The sequence below is a fragment of the Misgurnus anguillicaudatus genome, chromosome 19 (assembly GCF_027580225.2).
Source record: "Misgurnus anguillicaudatus chromosome 19, ASM2758022v2, whole genome shotgun sequence".
In the NCBI taxonomy this organism is placed as follows: domain Eukaryota; kingdom Metazoa; phylum Chordata; class Actinopteri; order Cypriniformes; family Cobitidae; genus Misgurnus; species Misgurnus anguillicaudatus.
Genome location: NC_073355.2, coordinates 33,048,149 through 33,074,619, shown reverse-complemented (window position 1 = coordinate 33,074,619; position 26,471 = coordinate 33,048,149). Strand labels below are relative to the sequence as shown.

The 26,471-nt window shown below is 36.6% G+C and overlaps 1 protein-coding gene across 4 annotated transcripts in view; it reads right to left on the bottom strand.

Moving 5' to 3' along the window:
* scn4ab (sodium channel, voltage-gated, type IV, alpha, b) overlaps positions 1–26,471 on the bottom strand; it is a 49,895-nt gene that overhangs the window by 14,647 nt on the left and 8,777 nt on the right. For 3 of the 4 annotated variants that reach the window (XM_055194475.2, XM_055194478.2, XM_055194477.2), the window contains exons 2-11: positions 11,694–12,018; positions 11,286–11,404; positions 9,221–9,310; positions 8,976–9,104; positions 3,187–3,278; positions 2,742–3,002; positions 2,363–2,426; positions 2,080–2,221; positions 1,633–1,830; positions 1,379–1,513 (exon numbers count right to left, since the gene is read on the bottom strand). In XM_055194475.2, coding sequence (XP_055050450.2) covers positions 1,379–1,513; positions 1,633–1,830; positions 2,080–2,221; positions 2,363–2,426; positions 2,742–3,002; positions 3,187–3,278; positions 8,976–9,104; positions 9,221–9,310; positions 11,286–11,404; positions 11,694–12,018 — 1,555 coding nt within the window. Of the gene's footprint in view, positions 1–1,378; positions 1,514–1,632; positions 1,831–2,079; positions 2,222–2,362; positions 2,427–2,741; positions 3,003–3,186; positions 3,279–8,975; positions 9,105–9,220; positions 9,311–11,285; positions 11,405–11,693; positions 12,019–14,060; positions 14,238–26,471 lie in introns of those variants that run through there. The other variant, XM_055194476.2, reaches the window with a different exon arrangement.

Below are 26,471 nucleotides of genomic sequence, written 5' to 3'. Positions count from 1 at the left end.
GATGAGCAACTTCTTTTCCTTTTTCCGGCGTGCCACTCGAGTCTGTCCCAAAATACGACTCCGGTGCGCCCTTTTGGAGTCGCGTCAAGTGTCCCTAAGGTCTGCACTACATGATGTCATCAAAGTGTGGACTCCGAGTCCATAAGTCCAGAGTGTGCCTTTTGGGATAGAGCCTTTATCGATCCGAGCCGGGCGTGCTTTCGTCATTAGGCTGGATTTTTTTACAAAGCAGGAAGTAAAGCGCTTTCTTAAAACTGAAGTCCATCATAATGTTAAGTCTGTGTTTTTTATTCGGTATCGTTTGGTGCACGATGACACACAGCCCTCTCACATGTCATCATATTTCTTAGTTGATCTGTTGCGTGTGTAGCTCAGACATTCACGTAAACTCTGCTGTGTGCATCAGAAGGTTTTTACGAAGGCAGATGTGGTCCCGCAATTGACGTCTCTCTTTTTGAACTGCACTCTGGTGCGATTTGCAACCACATTGCACGTTCCGTGCCTGAGCCCAAGCAATTGCTAAATGCTTTCACAATTTTAAATATTGTATTTATCACTTTGTAGGAGAATGCCTATTTGCACACTAGGGGTGGGAATCGTTTGGACCTTCATGATTTGATTCAGAATTGATCCTTAGGATTCCAATTCAATTCCGAATCAATTCAACATACTAATTAACATATCTGTAATGTAATTACGGCACAATTTCACTGAAAATCACAGTGTTGGCATTTTTGCTATAGTCTTTAAACTATCATATATTGAATTTTAATACAACTAATTCAGGGTTCACACCAGATGCGGCAAGCGTGAGTGATTTACATGTTAAGTCAATGCAAAGATACGATTACACATCCTGCACGAATTGCGCGTTGCCGTGAGAAACATGCGAGTTGAAAAATCTACATTTCGGCGGATTTCCGCGCCACGTTAACCAATCAGGACCTTGCTGTAGTAGTGACGTGATTCCAGGAAGCTAGTGGAGTCTCAGCAGAGTCGCAGAAGCCCCTCCCATGATGCAAATTTCTGTGTGAATGTCTCGAATGACTAGAATTTACGCGCGAATGAAGCAAGTAAACTCAACTATGTGCGAATAGTGTGTTTTTGCCGCCTCTACCGCGGTTGGTGTGAATGCACCATTAGTGCTCAGTAAAGTCATTCTCATTTATAAAGTGAAAAGTTGGATCAACTTAAACAATTCACAGAATTAACATTTTTGTTTACAAAGTCACATTACCAACTACTAGCCTAGCATGGATAATACAGTAGATTTAGTTATTTTTGTGGTTCTGTGTGAACAGGATCGTTTTGACAACATTGTGATGTGTATGTGAAATAAAAAAGAGCATGATTGTATAACAGATGTGGCTCCACCTACCTCTCTACCTGAAATGGGCTTTAGCGCGATACCATCAAAGTCATTATGCCATTTGCCACCCCCATCGAAGTCATCATCACCTTTCTTTACACTGGACAGTGATGTATTACTGCCGTGTACAATTATATGCCTCTGCTACTTAACAAAGCAGACAAAATCCAAAAAATACTGTTTACAAAGTCATTCTGAAAGCCATGTATTGAAAGTGTTAATGATGTCTGTAGCTTATTGCATAAACCATAAATGTGACAAACGTCAGCTTGTTTCTTGAGCTGGTCCATGATTCGTGCGTACTCTTCCTCCTTTTCTTTGGCTTCTGCTCTGGTGGCTTCATTTTGTTCTGCGTACGCCATCGCCACCACAGCCAGAATCAGATTGATGAGGTAGAACGAGCCCAAGAAGATGATGACCACGAAAAAGATCATGTAGGTCTTCCCAGCGGCACGGAGGGTCTGAAACATTCGAGACACTTTTAGTGGAACTTAAATGGCACTTTAAAGCTCTTAATGGTTGACGGTAACTTTATTTATGTTCTAGGTAAGGTACAGACAGTTAAACGCTTGCTTCTATGAAACCTATAAAAATATTCATCTACGATACTGTAAATTTTTAAGAGTTTTAATGACAATAATTGTTTACAATAATAACATGCAAAAAAAAAAAGAAAGTCCTAGCTCTGCCTGTCAAACGTTTATGCTCACCAACTGGAATAAATTTTCCCAGAAGTCTTGAGTCATTAGCCGAAAGAGGGCTAAGAAAGCCCATGCGAAGGTGTCATAGCTGGTGTAGCCATAATTTGGATTTCGGCCAGCTTTCATGCATGTGTATCCCTCAGGACACTTACTGTAAACACAGCAACACTAAATGAGGCTTTTATGAACAAAATTAATTAAATGTATTTGGGCCCATTAGTAATAGCACTGGATTTACAAATTCCATCGCTTTAAAGTTGATTCTGGTCAATATCATTTTGAAAAACCATACCCTGCATCCGAACTGTTCCCACACAGTAATGCATCCATATGGCCAGGCACATAGTAGTGATGCTCTATATAGAAAATAAATGAATAATAAACTGGGCCGTGCAAAGTCGCTTGCTACATTGATTTTGATATGACATACCATTGTGATGCTGCAATACATTTCATTTATAAAATCACAAGAAAAAAAACTACTCAGTTATAAACAAGAAAAAATGTGTGTTTTCATCATATTTACATTTAAAAAAAAATAATAATAATTGGTGGGTCCTGCTATAGATTATACCCATCTAAGTGGGTCGCAAAATGAAAAGTTTGGGAACCAAAAACATAACAGTAAAGTGTTTGAGTCTAACAAATGATTACTGATGTAAATAAATCACCTGGATTATTAATGTATTCCTGAAAGTTGAAAGTGCTGTTGCCGTCATTTGTGCCATTGAAGCTTGTGTAATTGAAGTCTGCGGTCAGTGTTTCATTGGTCAGGTTAAAGGGAGGCCACATGATGCACTTTTGTCGCAGATTTCCCATAAAGAGTTGCAGGCCGATGAGAGCGAACACACTGAGACAGAAGACGGTGAGGATCATGACATCTGCCAGTTTCTTCACCGACTGAATCAGGGCGCCGACGATGGTTTTTAGACCTGGAATTTTATAAAGAGATTTAGGAAAGATATGGAGTACATGGTTTATTATGTAAGAAATAGCTGCATTGGAGTTTAACTGATATTGAAAATACAAAATACATTAAAATTTGTAATTTAGTCATTTATTTGTAGATTTATCAAGTTTTTTTATCAGTGGGCAACATTCATTTTCCATCTCTACCTGGAATCACAGTGATTGTTTTGAGGGCACGGAGAACACGGAAGGTCCTCAGAGCCGATACGTTCCCCAGGTCTACAAACTCTGTCAGGTACCTGTGGATGAATTACACTTCACATCTATAACTCAAAACTACAGACCTTGTGCCTAAACTCAAGATTCAATAACTGAAAAGTAATGAGAAGGATCCATCTCGAATTTAACACCTCTGAATGAATCAGACCACAAACGGGTGTTTAGATTAAAACACCATTAACCTCCTAAGACCCGACCTTTGGTTTGTCATTTTTTTAGATTTCTACCAACTATTTTGGGTTTAGGAAGAACCAATAAATATAATAACCAAATATTTTTCTTTAAACATGAAGCAGTGTATTTGTCCATGTTCAGTGTTGGGGCTAGCGCATTATAAGTAATGTGCATTACGTACTCATATTACTTTTCTGAAGTAACGAGTAAAGTAACACATTACTTTATAAATATACATATTAATATTTGAGTTACTTTTCAGTTTAATTAATTTGTTTTATAAAAGTAGTATACTGAATTAAACTGAACGTATTAACGTAGAATTACACACTCTACGCGTGCGTGCCTGAGTGGGAACAGTTTGAGTCAGAAACAGAGACCTGCAGGGCCTGAAAGAGATCAAGCCTCAGCCAAGGAAGCAAAAGTAACGCAAAAGTAACTTAAAAGTAATGAAAGTATTACTTTCCATGGAAATTAACTAAGTAACGCAATTAGTTACTTTTTTTGGGGAGTAACTTAATATTGTAATGTACGGAAGAGGATTAGGGCCACTGGTGAAAAAAATATTTGAATTCTGACTTTAAACTCAGAATTCTGACTTTAATCTCAGAATTCTGACTTTAATCTCAGAATTCTGAGTTTAAAGTCAGAATTTCGAGTTTAAAGTCAGAATTCTGAGATTAAAGTCAGAATTCTGAGATTAAAGTCAGAATTCTGAGATTAAAGTCAGAATTCTGAGATTAAAGTCAGAATTCTGAGAATAAAGTCAGAATTCAAATATTTTTTTCACCAGTGGCCCTAATCCTCTTCCGTAGTAATGCATTACTTTTAAAAGTACACTGTAAAAAAATCCCGTAGAAATTACAATGTTATTGCAGCTGGGTTGCCGGTAATTTACCGTAGATTTAAATTTATGTTATTTACTGGCAAGAGTTTGTTCAAAGTTACATAAATTTTAAATATTAACAAGTCTTTATCTTTACAGAATAAAACTATACAATAACAGCCTCATGCAAAGCATTCTGGGAACCAGAAATCATCATCAACCTTTTTCTGTTTTTTGCTTCAGATTTTGTTTCCCAGAATGTTTTGCTTGATGCTGTCATTTTAGTTTTACTCTGTAAAGACAAAGACCTGCAAATGTTAAACGTTCATTCAACTTTGAACAAAATGTCGCCAGCAAATAACATAAATTTAAATCTATGGTAAGTTACCGGTAACCCAGCTGCAATTTCTACTGATTTTTTTACAGTGTAACTTTTCCCAACACTGTCCATGTTTGTGTACAACAGGTTCCAATAACACAGAATTAAGTATTATGGTCCAAATAACAAAAAAATGTATGTGGACATCGAAGTTTTAGGAGGTTAAATATGAATACAATGTAAAACCACACCATAACAAATTTTTTTCGAAAAGCCAAACGTGTGTGTGTGTTTTAAAGAGCACCTATTTCATTGCTAAAATAGCATTATTTTGTGTATTTGGTATAATACAATGTGTTTGCGTGGTTTATAGTTAAAACACATTATTTATACCGTACATTTTTGTAGCTGCAGATTTCACTTTCTTCCTAAAACGCATAGATTTAAAAAGCTATGTGTCCCTGATTGGCCAGCTAATCTGTACGTTGTGATTGGCTTGAATACCTCTGACGTCAACTGAAAATGTGCTGCTCTTTACCGTGTTTGAAAGATTCGCTCACAATGCAATGCTGACAGGAGATAATTTACAGGCTGTGAGTCAAAGTTGGAGGAATTATGATAATGTCAGTCTTGTCTACATCACCAATCCCAGGAAGTAAACTGTTACCTACAATCCGTGTGTTTGTTGTAGTCCAAGAAAGATATTTACATTGGAGATGATAACTCGCGTCATGGTTTACTTTGGGGTTTGTACCTTTTGCATATCGTTAACATGTACTAATACACACTTACACACCAAAGGAAATGTAAAAACCTGAATCGCACAATAGCTGCCCTTTAAACATAAAAATTTGACTTTAAATCCTTGAAAATATTTTATTAGTAAAATGTAAAACGTCGAGATTTACTCAAGAAAGCGGACACTTTGGCTTTATAAAAATGTCCATCTGTTTCATCTAGAAATTGCTAGGGTATTAGATATGCGTCAGTGTAGACTATATTTAGCTTGAGGGCAACAGTCAATCACAGAAGCCAAATGGCACCAGTAGGTATACTATAAACCACTGGCAAAAGAGATGCCTATTTGGCAACTGGATGACAACTCTGGTAGCTTGTAGGGCATGATCATGTCTATGAATTTCCATGGAAAACTTGTGCAGGAGCCATGAGAAGGAGATTATATGATGATGATGATGATGTTTTTAGTATTTATATCTGTAAAAAATATTATAGATTATAGCAGAGGTAATCAAATATAGTAATAATAATAGGGCAAAAACTATTTAAGAACAATTATCAGATAACATGTAAAAGTCTAAATACACATTTATCATCAAACAGCAGCCTTTAATGTTCTAAGAAGGGTCGAAGTGTGAAGCTGAGATTCAATGCTAAAAATAAACCTGGTAAGTGATCTCACTTTACAGGCGGATAAATATTTTCATTCAGCCAGTCTGTGATTGTAAAAGGGAGGTGAAGGTGGACCTTAAGGAGGTTCACAAACAAGCTGAGATCGTAGGTTTGACTTGTAAGGAACCGAAGGAAGCCTCAATACAGGTGATGCTGTAAACGCACTGACCTTGAAGCCCTCTCAACTGAGGGAGTATTTTCACAATGCCAGAAGCTCATGCCTTGCCTCTGTACAATGTGGATGCCAGACTCCACCTATCTCATGGCCGTCATAGCCTGACTAAGCGAAAATGAATTAGTGACACACTATGCTGGCTATTTGGAATGGCATCTGATTACAAGAACCAATGTTAAAAATAAAGTTGTAAACTGTTGCCTTCCGCTCATGAAGTGAATATGTCCATTTGCTTTTAATCACAACAGTGGGGGTTTAAAGGCATTTAGGTACATTTGTTTGTTTTAAATCTAGGAAGTGGTTGTGTATATTAATAAGGATTTAAAGCTAGTTTCTTAAAGGGACAGTACACCCAAAAATGAATATAATTTTGTCATTGACTTAGCCAGGGCTAGAAATGGGGGAAGATTTTAGATGTCTTCTTAGTTGGGTTTAAAACAGACCGACCTCACGTAAAGTCGTGTTATAGCTTTATTCGTGCCTTGAGCACGAATGTCTTCTTCGTGTCACTCGCACAAATTTCTATTAATAGTTTTTCGTGTCCGCTGCACGACTTTCTTTTTCGTGTCATTTTATGTATTGTTTTCTCATTGTTTTTCCTACTTTCTTACCATTGTCGCTTGGGGTTAGAATCACTTTCTGTTACATTTTTAAACATCCTAACCCAAACCCCAACTCCAGGTGAGAATAGTTTTAAAAGCAGAAGAAATGATATGAAAAGTCGTGCCACTGACATAAGAAACTATTTATAGAAATTTGAGTATCACAAAAAAGACATCAGTGCTCAAGGCACAAAAAAGACATCAGTGCTCAAAGCACAAAAAAGCTGAATTTAATGCCATGGACACGAATAAATGAATCAAATTTTGTGTGACTATAACACGACTTTTTATGTGAGATCATGTTGGTCATGCAAAATTTGATTAATTTATTACTCAACCATCTAGGTCAGGATTTTTTCGGCAAATGCAATTCCATCTCCCATTATTTGCATTCTCTAATTTTCGCATAAGTCAAAAACTACCTCAAGCAAGCATATAATTTTTTTTGCGAATTAATTATTTTTTTTATTCGAAATTTGGCGATTCTTCAAAATGCGCATAAAACAAAAAGTGATGGAAATATGGCTATTGTGACTGCACTGTAAAAAATTCTTTGCTGCCTTCAATTTTTTGTTTAATCAACTCAGAAGTTGACTTATTTTAACTATATTTTATAAGTTATGTTTTATAAGAAGTATCATTTGACAAGCTTGATGATGCATTATAAAATAATAGTTGCAATAAAAAAAGCTCATAGTTTTTAAATGCTATTAAGTTTTTAAATTTTTTTTCCTGTTCAATTCCACCATTTGAAAAATTCCAATTGCTTACTTCATTCTGTTGACTTGCACAATGTTTATGTAATCATTTTGTGAAACACAAAGAGATGCTAGACAAAATTTTAGGAAAAGACAGTTTAGTCTCCAATCACTGTACATTCACCTAAAGGATAATTAGGAACACCATACTAATACTGTGTTTGACCCCCTTTCACCTTCAGAACTGCCTTAATTCTACATGGCATTGATTCAACAAGGTGCTGAAAGCATTCTTTAGAAATATTGGCACATATTGATAGGATAGCATCTTGCAGTTGATGTAGATTTGTGGGATGCACATCCAGGGCACAAAGCTCCCTTTCCACCACATCCCAAATATGCTCTATTGGGTTGAGATCTGGTGACTGTGGGGGCCATTTTAGTACAGTGAACTCATTGTCATGTTCAAGAAACCAGTTTGAAATGATTCAAGATTTGTGACATGGTGCATTATTCTGCTGGAAGTAGCCGTCAGAGGATGAGTACATGGTGGTCATGAAGGGATGGACATGGTCAGAAACAATGCTCAGGTAGGCTGTGGCATTTAAATGATGCCCAATTGGCACTAAGAGGCCTAAAGTGTGTCAAGAAAACATCCCCCACACCATTACACTACCAGCCTGCACAGTGGCAACAAGGTATGATGGATCCATGTTCTCATTCTGTTTACGCCAAATTCTGACTCTACCATCTGAATGTCTCAACAGAAATCGAGACTCATCAGACCAGGCAACATTTTTTCAGTCTCAACTGTCCAATTTTAGTGAGCTTGTGCAAATTGTAGCCTCTTTTTCCTATTTGTAGTGGAGATAAGTGGTACCCGTTGGGGTCTTCTGCTGTTTTAGCCCATCCGCCTCAAGGTTGTACGTGTTGTGGCTTCACAAATGCTTTGCTGCATACCTCGGTTGTAACGAGTGGTACTTTCAGTCAAAGTTGCTCTTCTATCAGCTTGAATCAGTCAGCCCATTCTCCTCTGACCTCTAGCATCAACAAGGCATTTTCGTACACAGGACTGCCGCATACTAGATGTTTTTCCCTTTTAACACCATTCTTTGTAAACCCTAGAAATGGTTGTGCGTGAAAATCCCAGTAACTGAGCAGATTGTGAAATACTCAGACCAGCCCATCTGGCACCAACAACCATGCCACACTCAAAAATCACCTTTCTTTCCCATTCTAACATTCAGTTTGGAGTTCAGGAGATTGTCCTGACCAGGACCACACCCCTAAATGCATGGACGCAACTGCCATGTGATTGGTTGATTAGATAATTGCATTAATGAGAAATTGAACAGGTATTCCTAATAATCCTTTAGGTGAGTGTATATGGGAAATGTGTCACCATTCAGCAATAACAAATGTGAAAAAAATATAATAGAATTTTCCTTTTTGGGAAGTGAGCTATAATTTCTAAATTAACTTCTCAAGTTATTTTGCAATAATTCATACTTACGCCATACTGATGACCATGAAATCCAGCCAATTCCACGGATCTCGAAGGAATGTGAAACTACCAATGCAAAAGCCCCTGGATAGCACTTTTACCATAGCCTCAAAGGTGTAAATGCCAGTGAAAACATATCTATGGCAAGAAGAAAACACAAATGACAACAATCAAGAAAGCAAATGTCCTTTAGTCAATCAAACCATGTATTTGTGAAATTTTGGGATATTTTGGAGATACGGTGAGATTCTTACTCTACTGTTTTGCTCCAGGCTGGAGGATCACTCATTGTCATGAACACACAGTTTGACAAGATGGTTACCATGATGAACATGCTAAACAGTTTGCTCTGGAGTAAAGGAACATTATAAGAATAATGTGTATAGTTATACAGTAAATAAAACAAAAGGAGGCCCACTGGATAATTCTAAATAATCGAATCTGAGACTTTCACAAGTAAAACTGCTTAATATGTCAGATTAATATGTCAGCCATTTTTTTGCGCTATTTAACAGTGAGATTGCTTAAAACTTAATTTCGAAACGCAAAGAAAAGCTACAGTAGCTGCCACAGGACAAACATGTTGTCGTCTGAGACAACGTAGGAATGAAACGCACTCTGTAGAGCAGTTTGTCCAATTAGGGCTACTGTAGAAATATGGCAGCAACTTCCATGTAAGGAAATCCACGGTTTATGTAGATAAAACAGCTCGCTCTCTAGGGTAATGGAAATATAACAGTTAACTTTTGAAGGTGTTTAAACACCACTGATAAAATAGTTATGTATATTATATTGCAAAATCCTTCTAAGGTTGCGTACACACCAAATGCGAATTCAACGATTTGCACGAGTAGATTACAAACACAATCAATGCAAAGATGCGTACAGACGCAAATTTGCAAGGGACAATGCAAATGATGCAAATTGAGTGTCACGATTGCCACGAAAACACACACTATTCACCTCAAGTGCGTCTTCTGCGCAAGTTGAAAAAATTCAACCCGACCTGACCCAAGGTTAAATCCAGCAACTAATATTGAACGAGGAACGCAATGTGAATGCGCGCTTCACGTAAAAATTACACACTTTTTATTGCACTGAATATGTTCCATTCACTCTTTCCCTGCCATTGACAAGTTATCTCGTCAATTAAGAGAAAACATTTGCTGCCAATTACGCTTTCCTGATGAGTTTTTACGGTAATCTGTAATTCCACTAGTATCCACTAGATGGCCAATTTATTATAACCGAAACAAAAAGTAATTTTACAATAGTTCAAACTCTGTGTATGTTGAAAGCTCACGTAACACACGCTGTTTCTGCATTTCTGATGTTAATCTGGAGTACCTGGAGTAGTATGACATCCTTTATATCTCCGAAGAGTCTTTAGTTTAATCAGATTTATAAAAGAAAGATTAGCTTTACCAAATCTTTCCGATAACGTACGAAAAAATGAAGAAAGAGTAGTTACTACCGCGGGTGGAGCGAGTACAAGTCATGCAAAAACACTGTTTAACTTATGATTCACTACATGTTCGTGTCATTTATATAATATGCACGCGCATATTTACAACATAAGACAGAAGTCTTTCTTACCGCATACAACTCGTGACCCGGTTGGGAAAATCCAGCGCATCAAACACACACGCAAAACTCCCTTTAAATAATTGATCTTAATATGATCTTTAACAAAATTCCTTTACAAAAGTGCTATTATTTCAGCTTTTTGCTAAAAATTTGGTATTTTTGAAGAAACCTACCCATATTTAAGAGGTCATAAAAAGAGAAAAATATAGGATGAAACTTTTTTCCCATTTTGGTTGTTTGTTTTTTTTGAAGCAGAGGGTCTGTTCTTTCATTTGATATATTTGCATGTTCATATATTTATAGAAATGTTTTTTGTGAATTTTGTGAAACTTTTTGTGAAACTTTTGTGAAAATCACAAAAAATGCTGGCAGGCAAATTTTAAAAAGGCTGGCGAGGAATGAGTTAAGGTTCCAAATCGGTTCTTTTAAAGATCTCTGCAAAAGTTTTACAGACTACAAAAAGGTAAGAAAAGTGCTTTTTTGATGACATTGCTGTGAAGAATCAATCTAGCACCTTTATTTTTAAGTGTATGAAGAAGAACCACTGAAATAAAACTGTTAGTCTAAGTCTTCCAATTAAATAAATCAACCTACTCTAACTACATGTAGAAATAAAATCCGTCTTACACCACTTACACCACATAGAGTAGATGTAAAAGAGAGATGGAGAACTGGGTTCATTATATTATATAACATTGTTAACAGTTGTCTTCCTGGTTTTCCAAAGGATATGAATGTATGAGTATTCTGATGGCTATTCGTCGAGTAAGGCTGAAGGGACTCAGAATGTAGCAGGCAGGTTCAGCATTGAATCGGTATATGGTATTTCCTTTGGTTATCACAATGAAAGTCTGTAAATCAGAAAAACACCATTAGTAATAACCATAATAACCATTTGTTAATAACAATTATTCTTAACATAATATAATTACAAGATTTAGAACATCAAAGTTTGATTTCCCTCACACTGATTTCAACCAGTGACATGATCTTACTCAGTCAAAATTTAAAAGATCAAGATTAAATTCACATAATGTTCAATACATTATTTTATGAATTACTTAAGCTGGGTTTTTATGCAGGGTCACAATGTATTTTGGACATCGGGATTTAGAAGAATGTTTTGCTTATGTCACTAACTTTTTGTGCTTTGTAAAATGGATCCAACTCTTCTAGTGGAACATTGAGGAGTTCTGGTGGAGGGTCTCCATAGATGAATGGAAGGACCTTTCCTGCCTCCAAATCACTGCTGGGTTTGGGGAGGTCATCCTCATCCACCTCGATATTCTCGGCCTTCATCCGCGCCTGTTCGGCGGCTTCCTCTGCCATCCGTCGCTCGATCTCGGCGAGCGACTCCAGCGTGAAGCGCTGGAACACATCTTTGCCTGTGTTAGGGAGTAAACTCGCCATCTTGGCATTCTGCTGGGCCAGGGATGCCACCACCTCCGGGTCTCTCAATTGTGACCTGCAGCGATAGAGAAATAAGGGGAAAAGGTATATTATTTATCTAGTATTAATAAAGTCTTCTAGCCAATTTATTTATTCTCATGATAATCCAAAACTTGTACGTCATTCATGCATAAATACAAAAGGTTACACATCATGTTTTTGACTGGCAGTACCTTTTAACCTTCATTGTATTAATAAAGAGCAGCATCAACATTATTATTTAACATAATGTGTTTCATATAGTGTTTCATAGATGCCATTTTGAGTAATAAAAAAGTCATTTTCATTTCTGGATGAACTGTCACTTTAAGTATTTAAAGTCCCTGTAAAGTCAGATATAACATGTGTTTGTGACACATTTGAATGATTAAAATAAATGTAAAAAAATTATCAAAATCTTGGAAAAACAGGCAAGATTCTCAGCTCTCAAGTGGTGGAGGCGTGTCAACTGTCGAATTTAATGATCTAACTCTGCAATTCAGTACTACATAGTTTACAGTCTTTGTGGCATGTTTTATAAACATTTATAATATGTTTAAAAAAAACATTTTTAGATTGACTTTACAGGGACTTAATACATGGACCCAGATGCATCATGCCCATTCAAATTGAAGGGGTATGTGCGCCTTTGGATATCTGAGCCAAGTTGATTTTGCATGCAGCCTTAAAATCAAATCAATGAGGCATCTATACATCTGTTACTTGGTTTTATAGGAAACAACTGTATGATCAGTTCTTCACTTTTCAGAGATTTTTGCAATTTAATTATATGCTTCATTTTGGACACAATGAATAAGCGAAAAGTGTAAATACAGCATTACTGTTTACATTCATTGTTTTTGCAGTTTTGATCATTACAACCAATCACAAAAGACATGACTGTTGAGCGTACTAATGTGACGCTTAAATGAGTTATCAGTGCAAAATTAGTTTTGTTTATCACTCAGTTCACCGAGTTCACAGAGTTTATCATAAACAACAGCATGCAGATACGATGTACACAAAGATATTTAGTGTGCAGCATAGATAAGACACATTCATCATAACAGAAGGTTTTTGTTTAAATTTTTATAACATGTGAAAATATGTTAAATGGAACAATTAAGCTGCATTAAACTAGTGCTGCCTTACGATTAGACGTGAGTAATTGTTTGCAGAATAAAAGTTTTTGTTTACATAATATATGTGTGTGTGCTGTGTATAATAATTATGTACACACACAGACATGCATGTATTTAATTAAGAAATATTTGCATGTGTATATACATGTTTATATTTAAATATAATTTATATTATAAATAAATATAAATATTTATTATATTAATATATTTTTCTTAAAATTCTACATGTATGTGTGTGTATTGTATTTATATATACATAATTATTATACACAGCACACACACATATATGTAAACAAAAACTTTTATTCTATATATTCTAATCGTGAGGCACTACATTAAACAGTCTATGTAAATAAACATAAGTGCCATTATGAATAGCTTCTGCTTATATGTCCATATATTAATGTCTGTGCACACATTTCTGTGGTGCATGAAGCCCCTACATGGACCCCACAAAGTAGAATTTTGCATCTGACAAGACAGGATTAAGGTTTATAAACACTTTATGACACTTTTTATGAGAAAACGTGATGAAACTTGTATAATATATTTTATAATATCCCGCATCAGACCTTCAGAAGTTCCTTGTCCATCATTGTTAATGCTAAACAAAGCTTGAGGTTAAAAAGACGAGAGTGAAATCAAATACCATTTGTTATTTTTGCCATAATACAACAGCAAATAATACAACAGCACATTGTTTTAGGCTATTTGTAACAACAACATGTAAATAAAAATTTGATTTAATCTGCAATAAATTCACACCACATATACATAAAGCATTTTCTCATTTGCATGCCATTAATGTGCTTCCCTTTTAACACATCAGACTCCAAATGTCATAAAAGCACAAAACAGTCACAAAAAATATGTAATTATCAAGTTATATCTATGCACCCAACTTGTGACCTGTCTGTATGAATTTTTTTAGACTTACAGTTGACGCGGCCATAATTTTAGGTTTTTCGCTGCGTTTGGGTGAGCAGAACGATTTCGACGCCAAATCTCCAGAAGGTTTATCTTCTTTTTAGCCATGACAATTACACGGTATCTGTGTACACTTAAACCTTCTCAAGCAATTGAAAAACAATATTCAGACTGACTGCTAATCTTTGGGGGAAACGTTGCCTTTATCAATCCAGCTGGATCAAAATAAGCCACCACCCCCTCAGAAAAACATGTTTTGGACACAAGAATTTCATTGTGTCAAGTGAATGGCCAAGAGTTTAATGAACTGTCAAGACGTAATTTATTTTAGTGTCATTTAATAAGGTTTATTTTTATTTATTTTATTTAGTTTTACATGTGTCCAACATTTACAGATTTTTATCCATATGTTTTATGATATGCAAGAAATGTATTACTTCATGTGACATACAGTGCTTTGTAATGACGAAACATAAGATTTGTAATGTCAGCATTTAGAAAGTCTTGCAAGGAGAAGCATCTTAAACCTTAAAGCAATAAAATCTACACAGAAGTCATGTAAGTCTTTGGAATCTGCCTTCTGGTCTCAGGGCTGGGTGTTGAGACCCGTGTTTATGCCGATCTTTAAAGTGTTGGTCTGGAGCCAAAGGCGAGCTCGGGTCATTTGGCTATTACATAACACAAACTCACCTGTTCTGACAGGAATGCGCTAAAACCTAATTAGTCACTAAAACCATATTAGTTAAGGGCCTGTTCTGTTTGAAAGGCTTGTGTGTGGCTTATATAGCCGACACTCCCTGGTAAACAGGTGCAAGTCAATTGAATGAATAAGTTGTGAATTGGAGTGACTGTCGGTACTCTGGTAAAGTTGTAAGGGACCGAAGCTGCGGTACCTCAACAGCTGCTGTGGGCCATCATCGCACAGCATCAGGTTACTGGTGACTCTAGTCATTCTTGCCATGTGTTTGCATGCTTATATTGTGCTGATAAACAAGCCCCGCCTCCTGATACATTCCAACCCCGCCTACCACATCACACTCGATCAGCCTGTTTCTGCACTTATTTATTACTACACTACATTACACTCCCCCTCTACTACTGGGTTTGATAGAACAGTAAAGCTGAACGAAACGTACTGCAAACACTGTAAAAAAAATGCTGCAGTGCTGCGTATAAGTACTCAAATTAAAGGGACACTCCACATGTTTTGAAAATATACAAAATTTTCCAGCTCCCCTGGAGTTTAACATTTGAGTTTTACCGTTTTGCAATCCAGATGATCTCTGGGTCTGGCGCTAGCACTTTTAGCATAGCTTAGCATAATCCACCGAATCCGACCAGACCACTAGCATCGCGCAAAAAAAACAACCAAAGAGTTTGGCTATTTTTCCTATTTAAAACTTGACTCTTCTGCAGTAACATCGTGTACTAAGACCGACAGAAAATTAAAAGTTGCGATTTTCTAGGCAGATATCACTAGGAACTAGGAACAATGCTAGGACATTCTGGCGTAATAATCAAGGACTTTGCTGCTGTAACATGGCTGCAGGAGGCGCAATGATATTACACAGCAGCCGAAAACAGTCCCCTTAGTAACTTTCAATGGCAGGGGACTATTTTTGGGCAGTGTGTAATATCATTGCGCCTCCTGCAGCCATGTTACAGCAGTAAAGTTCTTGATTATTACGCCAGTAATCACGCGTGTAACCACAGTAGCAGCAGAAGTCGTCACAGAAGAAGAAGCTAAGCAAGTTAACCCACAAACGAAGAAGAAATAGCAACTTGTTGTGTATAATTTGAGAAGACCAGCAATGATGGAAGTAAATAAACAGCGACTTATGTTTCAGTTTGAGTTAAATCACTCCTCAACTTGGCTCATCTTTGTTTTCACCGTCTCAAACGGAAATACCTATGACGCAGTTTTTTTACCTGACGGGAGGGGTTCTGGTGGACCAATCACAGCGCTTACGGTCCGCGTAGAGCCGACGCGCTGTTAGAAATTTTGTGAGGTGCGCGTTAGGCTACTCAGAGCTACGCACAGGCTACGGATAGCCTACGCCGTAGCTACGCCGTAGGACCTACGCACGACTATAAATCACCCTTAAGAATATAGTTCCTAGCCACATCGGCCTAGAAAATCACAACTTTTAATTTTCTGTCGGTCTTAGTACACATTGTAACTACAGAAGAGTCAAGTTTTAAATAGGAAAAATATCCAAACTCTTTGGTTATATTTTAGCACGATGCTAATGATCTAATAAGATTCAATGGATTATGCTAAGCTATGTTAAAAGTGGTAGCGCCAGACCCGGAGATCGGCTGAATGGATTCCAAAACAGTAAAAATCAAATGTTTAACTTTAAGTATTTAGTTGACATAGCTTGTAAATTATTTAACCTAATTTGTTAAGTTAAAGTAAAACAAAAACTTTTTTCAGTGTAGTGTTTTCTGTAGCTCAATTGGTAGAGCATTGCATTAGCAGTGCAAAAGGTCATGGATTCGATCCACACACACATACTGATAAAAGTATAGCTTGAATGCACCGTAAGTCGATTTGGATACAAGCATCTGCCAAATGCATTAATGTAAATGTATAGCAGCAAGGTTTACTTGTGTTGTTCTGCCACCAGGACTTCTCCCTCCTCCAAACATGTTTCTGTCAGGTTATCTTTCATCTCAGATGCCAGAGACAGATGACAATTTTCTCACCACTATTAAGCTTCACTGCACCCGTCTGATCTCCGTCTCAATCACACTAACTTTAACTCAAAAATAATTTTTTTTAAATAATCTCTGATATTTCTAAAAATCATACGAAGTTAATCGTGCAAAAATGACGATTATCATGAAAAATAAAGCAATAATGAAACCCACTCATAACCCCAGCGTCAGGGCAAATTGTACAAAAAATTTACAAATGGTGGCATTCAAATTTATACGAATTAGCCATCTGGTAAAAAATGTACGAATTGCCATGAGATAGGGTTGGAAATGTGGAAAAGATGCATGATTCAAAAAGGATAATTTGATTTTAAATGTTTATATTTACACTAAATGTATTTTTTACATAAAACCCACTAAATTTTTTACATTTCTTTGACAAATAATTTTTGTCAATTTTTTCACCCTCATGTTGTTACAAACCTGTATCAATTTCTTAGTTCTGCTGAACACAAAGGAAGATATTTGTGATAAAGCAGAAAACAGAAGCACCATTGATTTCCATAGTAGAAAAATATACTACTATGGAATTCAATGATGCTTAATGCTGCATTCATGCCAGAGGCGTCAAGAGCGTCCTCAAAAAGGAGACCAACACCAAACTTCAAGTGCAGTGTCATGGGCTACAAACGCATCACACATTCCTGATCATTTAAATTCATTGGTAAATGGCTTCGAGCCATCAAAGGTTATAATGGATTGTGTCAGACTTGGTGACAGCCGAACCAGGTCATCAGAGTTCCATGTCAGCAGGTTCTTCACCTGACAAGTCGCCATGTACCAGACACAGCAAACCCAGGGTCCCTGTGGTGAGACCTGAGAACCAACGTCTCCCTGACACAGACACAGCTCATTAAACTCAGAAAATATCAGACATCTAACCTGACAATAAACAGAGAGAAGTGATGTTCCAGATGGCAACATGTTCAGCAAGTGTTTTCACCCCTCGGATCAGGAGATCACTCAAGCGGGGTCACTGTGGTTTTACACAGGTTGTGAACTTGTAATGACAATAGCCTCTTTCACACAGTAATACTGGTAAATTACCATGAATTTACCAGAATGAATTTACCAGTAAATACAAAAATGTACTGTTCACACATGCAGTGAGGTTCCGTCTTTTTACCAGTAAGACATCATTCACACATCAGTATCAAAATACCAGTAAACTCGGAGAGGAAGCGGAAGTTACCTGTGGCGCGTGGCCGGCGAGCTGCGTGTCGTATTTGTAAACAACGGCGGGTTATGACTTAATATCCACGGTCTGTATTTTGTTGTTTTCACATCTGTGGCAAACGGTCGCGAAGTTGCTCGTGACCAAACAAATTGCGTGAGGCGGCGTCAACCTGCGTTTGCACATTTAGGCTTCACAGATGGTGTGCTAAGGACGTCGGCAATATGGCAAATAGACGGTAAGCTGTTTTAAACTACTTTGGTGAAGAACTGTGGATGTTAACTTCAGGTGTGCTCGCCTTTTAGGCAGCATGTTTGTGGAAACGTCCGTAAACAGTTCGGGGGTAAACGCGTCACCTGTATAAAACACGTTCTGATTGGCCCGATCTGTCAGCGCGGTCTGACGTCGTCCGTTCTAAATGCCGGTAATCCTAGAATTTTCGTTCACACACAGCGCTTACCGGTAAATTACTGGTAATCTTACAACCTGTCTTACTGGTAAATTGGGAGCACTGATTTACCGGAAAGGTTCTGTTCACACATGACATGTTAACTGCAATTTACCAGTAAATTACCAGTAAAGACTGTATGTGTGAAAGGGACTAATGTCAGCAGTCAGGAGCATACGGTCTAAACTGGGTTGGTAACAACTACAATCAGATTTGAATAAGTAATAGCCTTATTCGTTTTATCACATCGAATTTAACATTTTGCACTGTATAGAAAATTATCACTTGGATGGAGGTCAATCAGTGATTCACGTTTACATTTATGCATGGCAGATGCTTTTATCCAAAGCGACTTACATTACAAGATATACATTTTATTATTATGTGTGTTCCCCGGGTTTGAACCCATAACAGCAATGCTCTACCACAGAAACACAGAATGCAGATAGTAGATTTAAAAAAAATAATAATTTGGAGGTAATAAACAATAATTAAAACAATATAGTTTACAATGAAAATGCTGTTATTATTTACAGTACTCACCCTCATGCTGTATGAGTTTCTTTATTCTGTTGAATACAAAATAAGAAATTTTTATAAATTATGGTATAAGCACACAGTTGATGGTACCCATTGACTTCCATAGTATTTGCTTTTCCAGCTATGGAGTGGGTACCATCAACCGTGTGCTTTCTCAAAATATCTTCTTTTGTGTTCAACAGAATAAAGAAACTCATACAGGTAACACATTTTTTATTTTTGGGTGAACTATCCTTTTAAACATTACAAACATTAGTACAAGATATAAAAATATATTGGATAAATCACAGTTTTTTTCTAATGTAACACAGCAAAAAATATAAATATAAAAGTCTAAAGTAGTGTCTAACAGCACCGGTGGATAAAATATAGGAAGGCAAATTTCTATCAGGTTACCAGCATATACACAAAGGAAATGGAGTAAAAAGATTTAACAAAGTAGCGTGTTATGTCTCTGTACTCGGTTATTTTTGACCTACATATGTATCTACATTTATTACACGGCACTCTAAAATGCTTGATTCTGATTGGTCAGTCGTGACATTCCAAGGTATGTTATTCGGAGAAAACAACAACCTGAATAACTAATAACAGACGGCCGCAAATCATTTCGACAGGTACAGCTTAATATTACACAAAAATTAAATATAAATCTGTATTTGAATAACATATATTGTAAAAATTTTATTTACAAATTATTCAACCAAATAGTCTGTTCATCACATTTGAACGTCTTGGCTTCTCTTAAAGGGACACTCCACTTTTTTTGAAAATATGCTCATCCTTCTGAAGTTAAACATTTGATTTTTACCGTTTTGGAATCTATTCAGCTGATCTCCGGGTCTGGCGGCACCACTTATAGCATAACTTGACATAATCCTGCCCGAAAATAGTTCCCTGCTATTGAAAGTTACCAAGGGGACTATTTTCAGGCACTGCGTAATATCATTGTGCCTCCTGCAGCCATGGTACGGCAGCAAAGTCCTTGATTATTACGCCAGAATGAGAGTATAGTTCTTAATCATATCAGCCTGGAAAATCGTAACTTTTAATTTTCCATCGGTCTTAGTACACAATGTAACTACAGAAGAGTCAAGTTTTAAATAGGAAAAATATCCAAACTCTTTGGTTATTTTTAGCGTGATGCTAATGGCCTAATCAGATTCAATGGATTATGCTAAGCTATGCTAAAAGTGCTAGCGCCAAACCCGGAGGTCAGCTGAATGGATCCCAAAATGGTAAAAATCAAATGTTTAACTCTAGGGGACCTGGAAAATTAGCATATTTTCAAAAAAAGTGGAGTGCGCCTTTAAAACTGAAAGTAAATGGGTTTTCCTCGGAGAAGGTCTGGATTTGTTAAAAATGGAAAATAAAATATTTCAAATCAATATTTAATGCTCCCTATCCTACGTATGAGGTAAATAGCCATGAAATAAGTAGGATAACGGTAATGTTTGTCTTCACGAAATAAGCTCCATCAGTGTGATACAAGATCCTCCCCGTAGGGAGCTGATCACTGTCCAGGCTTATTTCTGCAATAACAACCTGCTGCCTATACATTATCCCTTACTTAGACATTTAGTAGACATTTCCAAAACAGATGACGAACGCTTCAGCAGAGGTTATTTATCGTGAGAGAAATGCTGAACAGTAATATACTGTAAAATTGACCCTCACACCTAACCAACTAAAACACATGCGAGGACCAACAAACCAGCAGTCCAAAAATAGTTCGAAGCCTGAAATGGATTTTCCAGCTGGGGACAATTTTTTGGCGTTTGGTCCAACAAACAGTAGAAGGTGCCACATACCCGCATCTCCAGTCATACAGGAGCAAGTAAATGGCCAAGGAGTCAGCAAATGTGTCCGTGAAACCAAGAATGAAGTCTCAATCTATTGATGATGAGATTAGGAGCAAATTTGATTTTACTCATTGATCGAACTCAGTCTAAATATTAAAAATATCAAGGTTCTATTTTCATACGTATATGTGACGCAGTGGGATTTTACAGTAAATCACAAAACAATTACAGGATCACATACAAAGACAAACAAAGCAGCACTAATTAATCCTCCTGCTCGTTCAGGTCACAACAAAGGACAGTTGTACCTCCGTGTTTATGACAGAACACTTTGTGACAGCTATGAGTGGGCACTACCAGGCCATCGTCCCGTCGCCGATGGGTCGCACAGCCTGACCGGACTCACAGATATGAAATACAGTACTGTACATTCATCGGCAGCCTGTCATAAAAGCACTTATAGCTTTGATAAAAGGACGCCACACAGGCAGCGTAGTGAGGTTTTAAAGTACTTTAAAGGACAAACTGCTTTCACTACGGTCTCTCTCTTTATCTTCTCATTCTCTAGCACTCTCAACCTTGTTTTCTGCACATGCACACATTAGTCAGGCTTACTCGCTGCCCACACTGCTTATAGAGACGGCATCCTAGCGGTCATAGAAAGTGAATTGGTAGACACTATAAAGTTAAAGGATTAGTCCATTTTCTTAAACAAATTCAGATAATTTACTCACCACCATGTCATCCAAAATGTTGATGTCTTTCTTTGTTCAGTCGAGAAGAAATTATGTTTTTTGAGAAAAACATTCAAGTATTTTTCTCATTTTAATGGACTTTAATGGACCCCAACACTTAACAGTTTACAATGCAGTTTAATATGCAGTTTCAAAGGACTCTAAACGATCCCAAACGAGGCATAAGGGTCTTATCTAGCAAAACGATTGTCATTTTTGACAAGAAAAATAAAAAATATGCACTTTTAAACCACAATTCTTGTCTATCTTCGGTCCTGTGACGCGCCAGCGCGACTTCACGTAATTGCGTAATGCCGTGGAAAGGTCACGTGTTACATATATAAAACGCACATTTGCAGACCATTTTAAACAATAAACTGACACAAAGACATTGATTAGTGTTATTCGACATACAACAACGTCGGAACGGTCCTCTTTCTCCACACTTGTAAACACTGGGGCGTAGTTTCGATACATCATCCATGACCTCTTTACATGATGACGTAGTGCGCGAGGTCGTGCTGGTGCGTCACATGACCGGAGATAGACAAGAATTGTGGTTTAAAAGTGCATATTTTTTATTTTTCTTGTCAAAAATGACAATCGTTTCACTAGACAAGACCCCCACGCCTCGCCCGGGATCGCCCAGAGTCCTCCGAAACTGCCACTCCAAACTGCATCAAAACTATCAAGTATTGGGGTCCATTAAAGTCCATTAAAGTAAGAAAAATCCTGGAATGTTTTCCCCAAAAAACACAATCTCTTCTCAACCGAACAAAGAAAGACATCAACACTCTGGATGACATTGTGGTGAGTAAATTATCTGGAATTTTTTTTTTTTTAAGAAAATGTACTAATCCTTTAACAACTCATGGTGTCTTACAAATAGAGCCATATTCATACGAATAGAGGCATGATAATCTAATGTGTGTATACATAATTGCAAGCTAAAAGTATTTTATTATTTTAAACTATTAAAAGTAAAAATGTGACACAGACTTTTTTGTGATTGACTTTTTAACCTTGATATATTTAATATTAACTAAGTAAGGTCATGTCAAAGATTAAAATCAATGATTGAAATTAAACTTTGATGCTCGTAACTTTAGCCTTGATTTCATCTGTACAATTTATTTTTAGGGAGCATGTCACAGTGCATTCTGGGATTGCATTCTTTATGAAAGATTCATAGAGATTCATACATTCAACACTGCCTTACAATATAAAACAGGAGGCAGCATGACTGCATTTTGGACATACTTCTACTGTATCTGATGTCCTACAATGCTTCATCTATAGGCAGCTCGCTAAGCTTGAAACAGAGCAATTGTGTTTATTCCTCTTCCGTTTTGCCTTATCTTACTTTTCCAGCACACTTCAACACCCTGACGCTAGACAATCTCTACTCGTCCTCACCATGTGTGATGGGAATAACATGCTGAAGTTAAATGCCCCGTTGAGCTACAGCTTATGACCTCGAATTCTTTCTTACACATTGCAAGAAGGTAAATTAAACCTTTTCAAGGTATTTCAAACAAGTATCTATGCACAGAAACTGAGAAATGACTCCAGTAATGTTATAGACATTGCAATCTCTCCACTCCTGACCTTTGACATTAGTAATAACCACTACTCTGCTCTTTCTGCTAATCTACATTTACGCAGTTGGCAGATGCTTTTATCCAAAGCGAGTTGCAGTGCATTCAAGCCATACATTTTTTATCAGTTTGTCAGTATGAGTATAGCTACCCTGGGAATCAAACCCACAACCTTTTGCGCTGCTAATGCGGCGATCTCTCAGCTGAGCTATTCGAGAATTCCCATTTAAAACAGAATTCACAAATCTTCTTAAATCACTTCAACAATCTGTGTTGTAGGCTTCGTTGTTTCTACTTGAAATGTTATCAGGGTTAAACATTTAAACAACTCAATGGCTTATCATTCTGGTTGACTCCAGTTTCAGTGCTAAAGGCCAAGCAAGCAGGACAACCAAAACCTTACTCATGCAGCCAAGGTGAAAGCCATGGTGCGGTGTTGGCCACAGATCACTTTACATCCATGCTGCTTCTGTCTATGGCAGACGCAGGATTTTATCTGGCATTGATGAAAATGATAAAGCACCTAATCATAGGCTGCGTCTCAATCAGCTCCTTCTTCAGTCAGGGCACTGATCAAGGAGTCGGACATTTTAAGGGCTGTCTTAATCGCAAACTCCTCATGGGACCTTTTCTGAAGCTCTCCAACCATATTTAAGTTTTAATATAAACACACGTTGCTAGACAGGAAGGGACCACAATCTACTTAATATTCAAATGTAATATTCCTCTAAATTTATGCACAGATATTTGAGAGAATAATAAAAGTGTTTAAAAATTCAGAGAGTCAGAGAGATGTTGGTTTTGCCAATTGTTGATTAATAATAGCTGTAAATTACACACCAGCTTAAGACGCCCTTAAGCAGTCATGTGACAGGAAATTAAGTGCACAGTGTCCCAATAGGGTCCTTACCCGTGCCCAAACAGGTGTACACGATATGCTGATTCACGACCTCAGGAGATGAATCAGTCAATAACGGTTACAGATGAGAGTACACCCTTTTTTTGTGTAAATGAAGATGAAAATGTATATTCTTCACTGTCTACACTCAAAAAAATGATTCATTGGATTAACTCAATAAAATTGTGGGCAGGATTTCCATCCAATATGAATGTGTACCCCTAACTCTTCCTAACTGCTTTACACAATAAAAATATATTGAGTTAGTCCAACTCAATTTAAAGTAAATGGCAATACTCAATTAGTTGCCTCAACTCAATTTAGTGTAGTCTGAATAACTCGATTTAGCGTAGTTTGAATAACTCAATGTAGTGTAGTCTGAAAAACTCAATTCTGTTACTTTATATAAAACGTTTTTATATCATACTAATTAGCATAAGCACATGTTACCATGCTAATTATAATAACATATGATACTTTGGATGAGCATGTGAGAAGAGACTGATCTCCAAACAGGCATTAACACAGTCGGTGCTCATTGAGAGAAATATGTCACATCCACAACCTAACCACAAGCGCCACTCTTCTGCACGATGATAACCAAACAATTTGAAAAAATATAACACAAACGCTTCTAAATCAATAAGATAAACAGACATTAAACACTATAAAGTCTTTCTCTTTACCTAAAAATGCATAAAATGACACTTAATTAAAAAAAATTACTCTCCAAAAGCAGTTGCATGCAAAACATGCTGGGAAATTCTTTTTCCAGAACCCAAACTCAAACTAATTGTGTTAACGCAATTAAAAAGAAATCAATAAATTATAGTACATATGTATTTTGTGTTATACTAATTAAATATATATACTTATTGCTCTTAATGAGGTATTTTTCATTTATTGAACACAATTTTAATGTGTCATTTCTAAGAAGGGCTTGAATCATTTTTTTGAGTGATGGGCACTAATCAAATATAAGAAAATGTGAGATATTGACCAAGTTAACCAAGTTCTTTGGTCAAATGGTTAGATTTTCTTGAGTCCAAAGCAAACAAGATTAATTTTGAATCATGTTGTCATCATTAAAGTAATAAGAGACATGAACCCAATAATAAGAAATTCTAATACCTCCTTAAATTTTAAATCTTGAAATTATGTTAAATCTTTAATTAAAATCACCATGAAAATAAAATGAAAAACTGTCATTAGTTTTGGAATATTGTGTTTTTTTTTACAAACGACTTATTTGTGAGCATTATTATTTTTTTTCAAATTCATGTGCCATCATAATCTTAAATCAAAACGCAAATCTCCTCGAAACGATTTCTCTTTACTTCCGGTCATATGGTATGGCAGGTGGGCGGAGTCTGGGAGAAGATCGCTGCGATTAGAAGTTAGCAACATGACCCAACTTCAAACGATCCAATCAGATCTCGATTGAGGAATTTAAGTCCAGCCCTACCTTAATTTATTTCAGAAGCCGGTTTCACTCAGATAAACATCACCACGGGGAAAATAAGACAATGGCAACTTTCGTTTCATGCCGACTTTAAACGTTTTTAACGCAATTTGTTATGATTAAAATATAATTATTCATATTGTAAATTCATATATTTGTAAAAAAAAATATTTTGTGGCTAAATTGTATGATTTGTATAAAGTGAATCGTATAGAAACTTACATAAGATTAAAAAAAAACAATAATGATAGTGTAAAAAACTATTTGTTGGTTCAACTTAAAAGTGTCAGTTACCTGGTTGCCTTAAAATTTTAACTTAAAAAATTTTAGTTAACTCAAAAAGTTGAATTGTTGTGTCAATTAATATGTTTAAGTTGCATTAACTTTTTTACAGTGACCCAACGTCACATGTACAGCGAAGGTAAATTGTACAAAAACATACACTGGAAAAAGTGAAAAGTTGGATCAACTTAAAAATTATCGGTAACACCAAAATTGTTTTAGATTTTTTTTTAATTTATTTAAAATTTTCACCTAAAATGTTTTCCACTTAAAGGGCACCTATGGTCCGATTTCCGATTTTTCATTTCTTTTGGTGTGTAAATGTGTGTTTGTACATGTTAACGATATGCAAAAGGTACAAACCCCAAAGTAAACAACGATGCAAGTTTTTGTCTCCAACACAAATCTCTTTTTTTGGACTACAACAAACAAATGGATTAAAGGAAACCGTTTACTTTCTGGGATTGGTGATGTAGAAAAGACCGAAATTATCATAATTCCTCCCGCTTGGACTCACAGCCTATAAATTAGCTCCTGCTAGCATTGCATCATGACCGAATCTTTCAAACAGGAGCGTCACATTTCCGGCTGATGTCAGAGTTATTCAGGCCAATCACTATGCACAGATTAGCTGGCCTATCAGGACACAGAGCTTTTCAAATTGATGAGTTTTATACAAAATCAGAGCGTTTGAGAAAAGCAGTATATTTGTAGCAACAAAAATGTACAGTATGTGGAAAATAATGTGTTTTTTGAACCATG